The sequence below is a fragment of the Nesoenas mayeri genome, assembly GCF_963082525.1.
Source record: "Nesoenas mayeri genome assembly, chromosome: 3".
In the NCBI taxonomy this organism is placed as follows: Eukaryota; Metazoa; Chordata; class Aves; order Columbiformes; family Columbidae; genus Nesoenas; species Nesoenas mayeri.
In genome coordinates this window covers 91,862,881-91,874,971 of record NC_137544.1, presented here as the reverse complement: position 1 = coordinate 91,874,971, position 12,091 = coordinate 91,862,881, and the positions used below count along the sequence as shown (strand labels likewise).

At 39.1% G+C, this 12,091-nt stretch overlaps 1 protein-coding gene across 1 annotated transcript in view; it reads left to right on the top strand.

The window, feature by feature from the left end:
- The window catches only part of PRKCE (protein kinase C epsilon), a gene marked incomplete at both ends in the record, with an annotated part of 289,843 nt that overhangs the window by 92,585 nt on the left and 185,167 nt on the right, over positions 1–12,091 (top strand). The window contains one exon of the mRNA XM_080341232.1: positions 7,207–7,270. Within this exon, the coding sequence (XP_080197358.1) occupies positions 7,207–7,270 (64 nt within the window). The remainder of the gene's footprint in view (positions 1–7,206; positions 7,271–12,091) is intronic.

Genomic DNA, 12,091 nt, shown 5'->3' with positions numbered 1-12,091 from the left:
ACCCTGACCAGTTTGGACATAAAACTGTTAAATGCCTTACTGCCTTACTAATAGTTAATACCTTGTGCCGTACATACTCTCGCCACCTGAAGCTTTTGAGAAAGTGAAGATAATCTCTTCCTCCCTTTGGATCAGGGAGTCAGAAACTTGGTTGCAGTGACCCTTCTGTGGTTGTGCTGCTTGGTGTCTTTGCAGCTGTTTGTACTGCCCTGCTGTCTTGTCGCATGTAAATACAGCTGTCTGTCCAAGTTCACTTGTCCAAGTCCACCAGAAAATGAACTATGAACACCTTAGTCCCACTACAGCAGTCCATAGAAGTTGTTCTTCCTTGTAATACATGAAATGAGTACGTGACTTCTGAGTGTGCAGATATGTATGCCTTTGCACAAGCATGCGTGTATTGGTGTGTTGCCATGCATTCAAATGTTTCCTCCATTGGTGCCTGGAAGTCATTCTAGTACAGTAGATCTTGGAAGATCAGAGTCGTATCACGTGTGATTAAGGACTCTGCAATTGAATATTGGTATATGCTATATTAAATAATGGAAGGATTCTTGGTTTAGTATTGATTTCTGAATACTGTGGTTATTTCAGCTGAATCTTGTTTTTCCCTGGCTGCTTCTGTTCTGTATTACATCTGTGCATGTGTCTGGCACTGGAAAGTGTTTGATCTTTTCTGTAGGTCATGCAAGATGTTTGATGTCTTTTTGTTGACTTTCGAGTATGAGTAAATAAATGATAGAATTCCCTGTGGCCAAAATTTCTTAACTTTTATGTATATCATTGTGGTCAATTACAATGTGGCAAGCTGTGTTACATTTCTCTGTAATTATAATAATCGAATATGTAACATTCATAATGAAAGGCAGATTTGTGAACTTTGTGGCAGTGCACTGGCTCTGAAAGGGACCTGCTTTCTTTGGCCAGAAAAGCAAGACGCTGTGGGGGAAAAAAAATCATGCAGGCAAACAGATTCTGGGGAAGTTTTCTCAATGTGTTTTCTGGGTGATTTCTTGAAAAGTCAAGTGTAATTAATGACATAATGTGAAATCTGTTAATTTTTAGACAATATCATTAAGTAAAAATTTCTCAGCTATTTTGCAGGTCTTGTGGAGCCTATTGAAAAGCTGTTTTAGGTGAGCTTGCTAGAGCTGAGTGTGAATGCTGGGGGAAGTCTGCATGTTAATCTTACCTCTAGCTGTTGTTTTGGTCAAGTGTTTGCTTCTGTTCCAATAATGATGATGTTTTTGAAAGCTTTTAAATCACTTGGTCTTCAGTTATTTTGACTGTGTTGGAAAGTGTCACTATTAAATAAAATAGGTAGTCTGTTAGCTATTTAAGTTGAAGCAGAAAAATCTTTTGGTTAAAGAACAAAAGACCAGCACAAACTCAGTCTCCAGTCATTCTCTTACGTTCTCATGGAAATAACATTTTATGAAAATTCGAGAAGTAAATGCCCCCCAAAACAGCAGATGTAATTCCACCAGCCTTTGCAGATACGAGTTCTTTAAACATACAATCTCTTCCCTCTTCCTCTCAGAGAAGTTGTGTGTTCAAAGGGAAACTTTCTGTTATGCTGTGCTCAGTAAGGGTTAATACATACTGACTTCTCAAGTCCTATGTGACTCAAATAACTATCTGTAGTGGCAGATCATGTGCTTGGAGGTTTATGCTTTAAGCTATCCAATATCAGATAATCCTAGAACATCACAACAAGAGGTGCTAAGCAGGTTTCAGGATTTAATTATTTCTGTTGCTTATACAGTCCACTTAGGTTTATACTGTTGCCAAAATCCTAAACAGCTTTGTGGTCAAAGGCTTTTTGCTGTTTTTTGCATACTGTCTAGCTAAGGAACATCAAAGTAGAACTTAGCATTTGTGTGGTTAGGAAGTTCAGTTATGGAGAATATGTACGTCTAGTTATTGTTTATTTCAGATCTGAGGTTTGTGTCAATGACTATCCTTAAGAGACAAGCAGGCACTTAAATGAGTGCAGTGCACCTAATCTGAGGTGACGTTCTTGTGTTGAAACACAGGACTCTGTTATGATCAAATGAAACCTGTGGTAATGGAGCACTGAGCCACTGAAGATAGTGGTTTATCACTTGTTTACAACAGGTTTCAGTTTGCTTCATAGACCATGCAAAAATTTTTGTGCTGGTGCTATCAGCTAGAATGAAAATGTACCCCCAAATGTTGATAGAATGATTCAGGCTGTACAGTGGTCAAGAACAAAAAAATCTTCATGTTGAAATATGAAGCATTGTTGCAACCCAAATAAATGTGTACTATATGCTAATCTTCCTCATTCCTATAAGATTAGAGTTTCCTGAGCAAAAGCTTAGCCTAAGAGAATTTTGTCCAAGTTTCGTATCTTTGAGTTTGAGAATTACACCTTGCACCCAAGAGAAGTAAAATGATGAGGCTCTAGATGAGCTCAGGATTCAGTTTTTCACAACACTTAGGAGTCAAAGGCTTTCAAAAAGCAAACCTTGAGGAAAAGCTGAACTATTTTCACAATATTTTGCATAGTTTGATTAAATTTTGCATCACTCCAGAATTGCCCAAGAATTGTGATGCTTTGGAAGTGCTGCAGAGAAATATTTAAACAATTTTTTGTTTGATATTGTTTTAACTGATGAATATTAACTGGAAGGAAAAGAAAGGAAATGGCCTCCTATGTACCCATGAAATGTACCCATGAAAGTTCTTTAAAAAAAAAGAAGAAAATTTTAAAAAGGTACTTGCACATCTCTGCTGTTGCAGAATGACAGGATGTGTGTATATCTTGACAAAGTGAAGCTTGACTCAGGAATAGAAGAAATGGTCCAGTGGGCAGTCTGGGCCTCCGGAGACCAGAGTTCCGTTCTTGTTTAACTGTAGACTTCTTGTATGACTTTCTGGCAAGTCATTTAGTCTAGCTTGTGCCTTTGGGAGTATCTCATTTTACAGATGGGGAACCGTCTCAGAAGGGTGTTGAAAATAAAATCCATTAATGACTGTGAAACTATATAAATGCCTTCAATATGCTGAAACTTGGCTATGGTATCAACATGGGTTTTTTTCCTCTGAAAGTGTGTCTGGTTTTATGGATGGTTGCCTTTTGTTCCCTGAAACAGGCTACTAATATGCTTTATTCATGCCTGGAGTTTTTCAAGATCTGTACTGCTTTCCAGCAATCATTGTACTAATCTCAATACATTGCCAGATAAGGATTATTTTAGCAATATAGAAGTTGTTTGAAGTGCCTTTACAATTAATCTTACTGGCACCTCCCAATGCTCTGTATTTTAACTAAAGTCACAGCAACAGCACAGGCCAGTAACAGATTAAAACACTTTGGTGATCAAATATTTTGCTCAATGATAGTTGTTACACACCACATTCTCTGCTCTCAACAAAAATGTATGTGCAAGGCATATATTTTGCAATCTGTCTTGCTTACAGCAGAGCTGCTCTTCTTTCAGCTCCTTTGTCCTATCTCTAGTTTTCATCCTACTTTTTTCCCTGTTGTCCTTTTGATCAGTCGTGTCTTCTTAGGTATCTTCCCATAACATCTCGCTGCATGTGTAAATGCTTGGCTGCATTCAGAGAGAAGTATTTGTAGTCAAAGAGAAGGGTCAGAATCAGAACTGCTGTGACCACATTATTTCCATTGCATTCAATGAATATGGTTATATTCAGCTGAATTTGGCCAGTCATTCTGTTTCTGGTTACATATGTCTAAGAGCATTTCACATGTGATAACTTTCAGGGCATTTGATGAAAAAAAATAACAGAAACTTTAGATTGTGCCGTATGCATCTTTTTTTTCTTATTTATAAAATGACATTGCATAATCTCCACCTTCATTAAGTGTAGTTTAATGCCCAGACTAAAAGGAAAGGCATGTAGTTTATATTCTAGTAATCTGACTGTTTTGAAGGTATTTATACCATTATGTTCCTAGTCATTAAATTAGAGAAGTTTTATGCATAATTAGAATCAGTCCTTTTCATTTCATACTTGCTTTGATACATGAAAGACCTGAGATCAAAAGAGGGATTCCTGTCAGTTTAGGGGATTCTGCCATTTTGGAAGTGTTATTTTTATATGTAAGGTCAGCTGAGGCACCTGAGCTACAGGCTTCTGGCAAAAGTACTAATTCATGTGGCTGATGAGACTGTCAGCATAGATACACGTTGAAATGAAATGAAATGTGGGTATTTTATAAACCTAAAAATATGTTAATTTCCTTGTCATTGGTATTAAAACATTTTAAGACTGAAACATAATTTCTTTGTACAGAGACTCTCTTTTATAAATACTTCATTCTGCTTAAAGCATCAGCAAAAATTCTCACTCAAAATCAGTTAGCAGTATTTCTAATAAATCGTATATGAAAACAGTCTGCTTGATGGGTAACGGAACCTTGGGTTCAGTGCTCTTGTTTCCTGTGCTGTTTGTACTTAAGCGGGCAGAACAGAGATTTTGTAATGGTGGTCACCAGCCCCTCCAGATGCCTGATTCTCCTGCAGAGATGGTGTTGGGGTTTTGTATGTGTGTGCACACTGAGATTTGAACTGCATGGTGGTTAAGCTTAACCAAACAGTATATAGTGCTGACACAAACAGAGCATTAGGCATGCCTGTCTTTAATACAGCCATCTGTTGAGTGCTATAGCAGTTTTTCAAAAGCCTCCCTCAGCATAGACATCAAAGTCTATTCATGCACCTGTGCCTCTGATCTTCTAATTTATTTTATTTTTATTTAGAAACTGCAAAGGGAGAGGAGCAATATTTAAAGATCGGTGGCTTTATTTAAAAGTAAAAAAAGAAGCCAACAAAAAAACTCCTCCACAAAACTCATGCTGCCAGTTCAGAAATTGTTAAAAATGTATTTACTTAGTATTCAATGCTTTATTTATGGAAAAACACTCAACCATGCTTTCATTTTCCTCTCCTCTGAGTAACCCCTGGCCTTTCTAACACCTATTTCCTGCCTCGTCTATTTGCAGTCCAGCTGCTGAGATAATTTTCTTGATCTGTTGGTGCAATGACATCAGCAGGACCTGTGAGCTCCTCTACCATCTTGCTCTTGAAGGGCACAGGAGTGTTTTTGTGAGAAGCTGTTTTGTGGTGTGAAGAGCTTGTGTGACCCTGGTGCATTCAGCAGCTGTGGCCCAAAAGAGGGCAACAGCAGAGGGGCTCCTCTTGTAAAGGTGCTCTCAGGTGATGAGAGGAACCTGGAGACAAAAAAGGTGTCCCGCTGAATGCAGACAGGCAAAGCCCTTTTTGCCCTGCATCTGTTTTGTCTGGCACCAACAAGGACTCATAGTCCTGCTACCCTGGTCCCCTCCCTTTCCCAGGGCGATCCTAATGCCCAGGGCTGGGGTGCTCTGGTGCCTCCCTGGCTGTCTGATCCTGGCTGGAGTAGTGGGACACTACTGGAACCCCAGGTTCCAGTATAAGTTGGGGAATGACCTGTTAGAGAGCAGCATAGAGGAAAGGGACCTGGGGGTCCTGGTGGACAGCAGGATGACCATGAGCCAGCACTGTGCCCTGTGGCCTGGAAGTACCTGGGGTGGATTAGAAGGGGGGTGGTTAGTAGGTCCAGAGAGGTTCTCCTTCCCCTCTGCTCTGCCCTGGTGAGACCACACCTGGAATATTGTGTCCTGTTCTGGGCCCCTCAGTTCCAGAAGGACAGGGAACTGCTGGAGAGAGTCCAGCGCAGGGCAACAATGATGATGAAGGGAGTGGAGCATCTCCCTTATGAGGAAAGGCTGAGGGAGCTGGGGCTCTTCAGCTTGGAGAAGACTGAGGGGTGACCTCATTAATGTTTATAAATATGTAAAGGGTGAGTGTCAGGAGGATGGAGACAGGCTCTTCTTGGTGACAACCAATAGTAAGACAAGGGGTAATGGGTTCAAACAGGAACACAAGAGGTTACACTTAAAATTGAGAAGAAACTTCTTCTCAGTGAGGGTGACAGACCCTGGAACAGGCTGCCCAGGGGGGTTGTGAAGTCTCCTTCTCTGGAGACATTCAAACCCCACCTGGACACGTTCCTGTGTAACCTCATCTGGGTGTTCCTGCTCCAGCAGGGGGATTGGACTGGATGATCTTTTGAGATCCCTTCCAATCCCTAATGTTCTGTGATTCTGTGACGCAGGCTGGGCCCTGGTAGAGAAGGCCCTTTGAGGCACCCTGGCAGTGGGCATGCAATTTTATCTGTGTGCTGTACTTAGTAAAATAGAATTAAAATACAGTATTAATGTACACAATGTCACTCAGTCTCTGAAATCGTGTGACAAGTGCTATGTGACAGTAAGAGCTATCAATTATATAGTGTTTTAGTTACAGTTTAATTCTTGAGAGATGAGTGGCTGCAAAAATTGTCTATCGTGTGTGGGGCACCATTAAGGTCCTCAAATCCAGCAGTACTTTGAGTTGCTGATGAAATGTGTGGTAAAATACAGGAGGATTTGTAATGAGCTCTTCATTGCAGTGCCTAAATGTACAGGAGCTGATTCCCACAGCTCGTGAAATCTTGAAGTAGAGGGGCTTGATATTGAGCACCTGTATTTCATTTTGAGTGAAAGTGATCTCCACAAGAGCGAAGACTCCTTAAAATCTACCAGAATGGTGCAGAAATAAACAAATCTTGTATTTTAGAAAAAGAGGATAAAGCATGTATTTCTTTCTCCCAGTGGAGACACAAAGGGAGTATTATAAACACATGTCAGCTGGCCATATGAACAGTGTGTGTTCATTTCCCCTGTTCTGTGACTGGAACTGATCTGTCTCGCTGGGATCTCAATAGGTCACAGTGTTGTCTTTCACATTTGCATAGCTGGGCTCAGTATAAATTACAGTAACAAAGTTAATCGATACTACCACTTTTTAACTTTCTTCTTCATCTCCTTGGAAACAGTGGTACAAAAGTGTGGCAGAACAGTGCTTTAAATATTTGATTTGCAAAATTCACTGGATTCAGGCTTTCCAAGTGCTAAGGGCACACTGTTCTGTTTTTTTACTTCAGTTAAGGTGCAGAGTCCTCAACACCTCTTGGCAAAAGGAGGCTCTATTGGTAGCAAACTGTAGACTTGCACATGTGTCCTGCCCACACCTGGCTTCATGAGTTTTGGAAACTTTTGTTTCCTGCATGTGCAGTCGCTTGCTTTGGGAGTCATTCTAAGTTTTCTTCTAATTCTCTTCTTGATTGCAGATTGACTTGGAGCCAGAAGGGAGAGTGTATGTCATCATAGACCTTTCAGGATCATCAGGTGAAGGTAGGGACTTTTAATATTTTACCTAATTCTTTCATAAATGGAATCTTCCAATGGCCTCTGCAATGGAAGTATAAGAGGAGGTGCTGTGTCAATATCCTCTTAAATCTGTGTGAGCTCAAGTTAAAGTCAACGCATTTTGGTGTTACCTGCCTGTGGGTCAATGAGCAGTTGAAGTTCATCTTACCTGGTTAATCACTGTTGGTAACAATATCAGATAAAGGACAGTAATGAAATAGGAATAGTAGTATTAATTTCCAGAAGAAACTTCCAAATTCTTATTTTTGGAAGAATGCTAACCATTATTACGTAGATAGAAATGATATGATGTCAAAGGTGGGGAGGAAGATTTTATTTGCTTTTTAAATTATTCTAATATCTACTATTTTTCCACTTCCCCCACCCCCCGCAAGTTATGACCGAAATATTGTAATGATAAGAGTTTTTTTTCATTTTTATGACATAGTAGTTACATGTTGGAAAAAAATACAACCACCAACAACAGCAAACAAACAAAGATGGAAGAGAAATATTTATTGAATTCTTAAGATATTTTTCTGCTTTGAAGTTGGAATAAAGTCAGGTGGTATATGATAGTATCATGGTTTAACCTGAGCTAGCAGTACAACTATGATAGCTGCTCACTCACCCTGCTCCCCACTCTCCAAATAGATGGGAGAGTTGAAAGGGAAGGGAGAAGCTTGGAATGAGGTAAACACAGTTTAACAAAATAACAAAATACTAATGCACTACTGGTAAATATATCAAATAGAAATAGAGTATAAAATAAAATATACTCAATGCAATTCCTCATGAACTCTGTCCACACTGAGCAGCCAGTCCCAAGAAGCAGCACCTGGTCCAAAAGCTGATCCCGTTAGAGGGGAAAAAAAAATAAAAGAAAAAATAAAAAGGCAGAAATGCCCAGAGGCCTCTGCAAAACAGCAGGATGGCAAAGGCTGATTTACACATCCTGAGCAGGACTCCACCAGCTCCGACAAAGAGAGCAAAGAAAGCCAAGAAGTGAGAGAGTGACCAAAAGATCCCGGCTCTCCTTAAATCTGAAGCGTGACACTAATGGGATGAAATACTCTTATTGGTCAGTCTGGATGTCAGTCAAGCCCCATCCATGCCCCTCTTCCTCGATACCTCACACCTGTGGGCAGAGTGCTCAGAATGTCCTTGGCTCTCAGACCAGAACAATTAAAAACATTAACTCTGTGCTGGGCTGTTATCTATTGTTCTCAAACTAAGTCCAAATAATGACCGTGCTAGCTATGGAAAAGAAGGGTTTCTAACTGCATGAAGAAAATTAACTAACTTTTAGTTAAATCAGCAGAGATAGACATAAGAGAGTTTATGAAAAAACAAATCTGTCTGTCTTAGTCATGCTCTCGATGGCAGCCTTACCTGCTGAAATGGCCTCCATGGCTGGTTTGGGTTTGATTATTTTAAGTGATGTCCACTGATCAGCCTTCCCCAGTTCATAGAGCTCAGCTAAATGAGATTGATTTTGGTTCACAGTACAAAAAGAAGATTCACATAAACCCTAGCAGGAGCTGAAACAGAAAATGCTATGAAATGAAATTATTTTGAATGGTTGAGAAACAGCAGAAGAATGCATTTATATTTCTGTTCTTTGTAATCAACTGCTGTGCTCTGACCAATTGCTGACAGTAGCTTGCAAAAACACATTGCTATAAATCCTGAATTTTAAAAACAAATCAAACTGTTTTCTAAACTTCATCTTGTAGCCACATTTTGTACCCACATAAGGTATGCTCTGCCTCTTTTTGTTCCTGCCTATTGAAGAAAATATCAGTTAAATAGTAGTTTCCATATATCTTGATAACTAGCATACCAGTTATGGAACTAAAATGTCATTAAAGGCATTGGTGTGGTTCTGTCATGGGGCAGGTAGATGTTCTTCCAACCTTCCATTGATCATTAATTGATACACAGATGAGCACAGTGTTACTGTTCCATCACAAGATGCATTGAGGTGTGTCAGACTGTCAAAAGACAGGAGGAATGGTGTTGTGTTGTTCTTCAAAAGTTCTTTAAAACTCTATAATCTTTTATACAGGAAAAGCAAAAATGGTTAGAGTGATGTCTCCTATGTTATGTGATGTGTTACCCTGTGACATGTGAAAGGTGCTTGCAAAGCAATTTGCAGAACTATGGTTTGTGTTGTTACATTAGTGTTAGAGGGGAACACTCAAATGGTAATGGGCTACTGAGGGAAAACAACTTGTGAAATGCTGTTTTATAGGAAGCCCTTTGGAAGACCAAGAGGCTTTATTTAGGGTAAATTTGGTAGAAATCTGGACAAGTTGGTGCCCTTACAAAAGGCTGTGGAACTTACATAGTTTCAGAACTTCCCCATACAGTTAAGTAGCTATGGAAGTGTTGTGTAGAAGTATTGTAAAATTGGACTTGGTTAGTACAACAGTTTGTTAGTGATGTTATGAAATCCTATTTTTAGACTGCTTTATTAGGGTTGAGGCCTAGGTAATTTTGGATGAGTCTCCTCTTCAGCTTAGTGAAGCACCTAGTTTAATGTAACAACTGTATGCATCCTTCTGTAGTCAACAGAAACTAACTTAGAGGCATTTTTGAAGCATGTAGACTTTGATCTATGTATATATATGTATTTATATATGCATGTAAATAGAATATATCTGATATGTATTTTATGCATTTTAATGGGCAGTTCACTGCAGTTGATCTGTATTCGTTGACTATGAAAAGAACATAAGATTAAGGTTAGACTAAATGCATGACTTCTGAATGGCTAGGGTTGGTTGACGTGATTGCTACTCTTGACCTAAGTAGTTCACCAGGATCTTGGTTTTGAACTCCAGTATTCATTGTGACTAGCAAGAGAGTACATAGCATTGTTTTTATGCTGCGCAAATCAGCATCGCTATTTCACCTCAGATTCTGGACAGGAAAAAATTTGAAATCAATGAAAATAAAAATACCTGTAGCAACGGTTTTAACTGGAGGAAGCAATTATCTTACATGTTTCTCAGTTAGCAGTAATTAAAAAAAAAATTTAAAAAATCAGCCATTGAGATGTGATATATAATTGCCAACCAGTACTGTCTTGTAATTCTGTGTACTGACACGTTTCTAATTATCAGCAATCTATAATGTAACTTCAGTTATTTGGCATTTCCAAAAGATTTTTTTAAAGATCGATATCCAAAAGTCTGTTTTGGTATAATTGATTTGAGATTTGGTGAATCCACTAATATGGGCAGAGATCTTTTCTTCTATTAAATAGCCTCTAAGAGGCAACAGACCTACTTTTGCAAGTGAGCCCCTATGTGAATAAATTGTTATATAAATTGAAAGTTTGCATATAAAATCCTAAATAGTGGATAAAGAAGAAACATTCTACTTAGAAGTATATTCTCAATATGTTTTAGTAAGCTTTTACGTAAAATTGACATAAGATGCTGTTACCATATTCCTTTTCAAATTCAATTGTCCCTTAGTCCCAGCTGCCAGATTGCTGATCCCTCTGTACTATTTGCACTTGCATGGCAAAACTATGAAAAGAGTTAATTGTTGTAAGCCATTTCTTTTCTTCCTTCCCTCTCTTCTAAACCGAATTATTCATGGACTTCTATCAGTTGTGTGGATTAGGTGTACAGAACAGATGGAAATATGGCAGATTATAGAAGGAGGTAAAGAGTACTTCTGCCTCTCCTTGTCACATTGAGAGAGTTGTTGAGAACCACCCCTAGATACTAGTATCAGCATCGGGCAGGTGTTATTATGTGGGACTGTGGAAAGGAGGTTTGAGTCGCTCGCTTTGCTACTTGCAATGTGTCTCCCATTCTAAAGGCAAGCTACAAATCCATGGGTCATAACAGCTGTGCCATCTTCTCTGCCATTTTCTATGTTGTAAAATTTCCTTCAGAAGCTGCTTGAAGGAGCAGCTCTACTTCTCCGGTAGCAACAGTGCACTTGTGAGTGGGCAGCCTGGAAAGCCTAAGACTTCAGACTGCTCTCCACTACGCATCTTGCAGCACTACCAACTCTCCAAGTGGGTTGTTCAAATGTCAAGATATTTAGATTTGTTCTGAAAACATCGTTTTCTAGAACTTGCTCCCATTCAGTTCTAGTCTTTGAAGCAGAAAAAAAGGTTGGAAAACACAAACGCAGAAGTCTGAGAAGTGGAAAGCAAACTACATAAAAAGCCCTTACAACAACAGAGCCAACAGGAATGTTTTTGTCATCACCTTTTTCACTCTAATCCTGTTTTGAAGCCTGCTTATAGCTTCTGAATGTTTGTTTTGCACTGAGAATGGGAGAGGGTAACTATTTTTGTAAGCTATCTTTTGTAAACTATCTTTTGTAAATTCTGTAGTAGAAACTGTCTGGCCCACATACTGTAAAGAAAATGCTAAATGAACCATTTATCACGCAGAAAGTGATGTTCTCAAAAGTTAGGATTTAATTTTTCTTCTAAAATGTGAACATTGTCATTGTGCTTTGAAAGCCTGTTTTGCAAAATACTTCAGTGTGCTTTTGCTGATGGGGACGTTGGAACAGGGAGTGAAAACAGCTCTTAAAATATAGTTTAAATCCTCCAATTTAACTATGTAACCAGTATTTCCATAACACATGTGATTCAGGTCTCTACAGTCTCTATGCCAAAACTGATTTGCAGGGTTGCTTAAGTTCTGTGCATTTATTTAAAATGGCTCTGTGCATTTAGAGTAAATATGCATTTGTGTTTCCCATGAATGGAAACAGCTGTGTAAGTGGAAACTTCCCAAATGTAGGTACACAGAAAGGTATCCATCCACA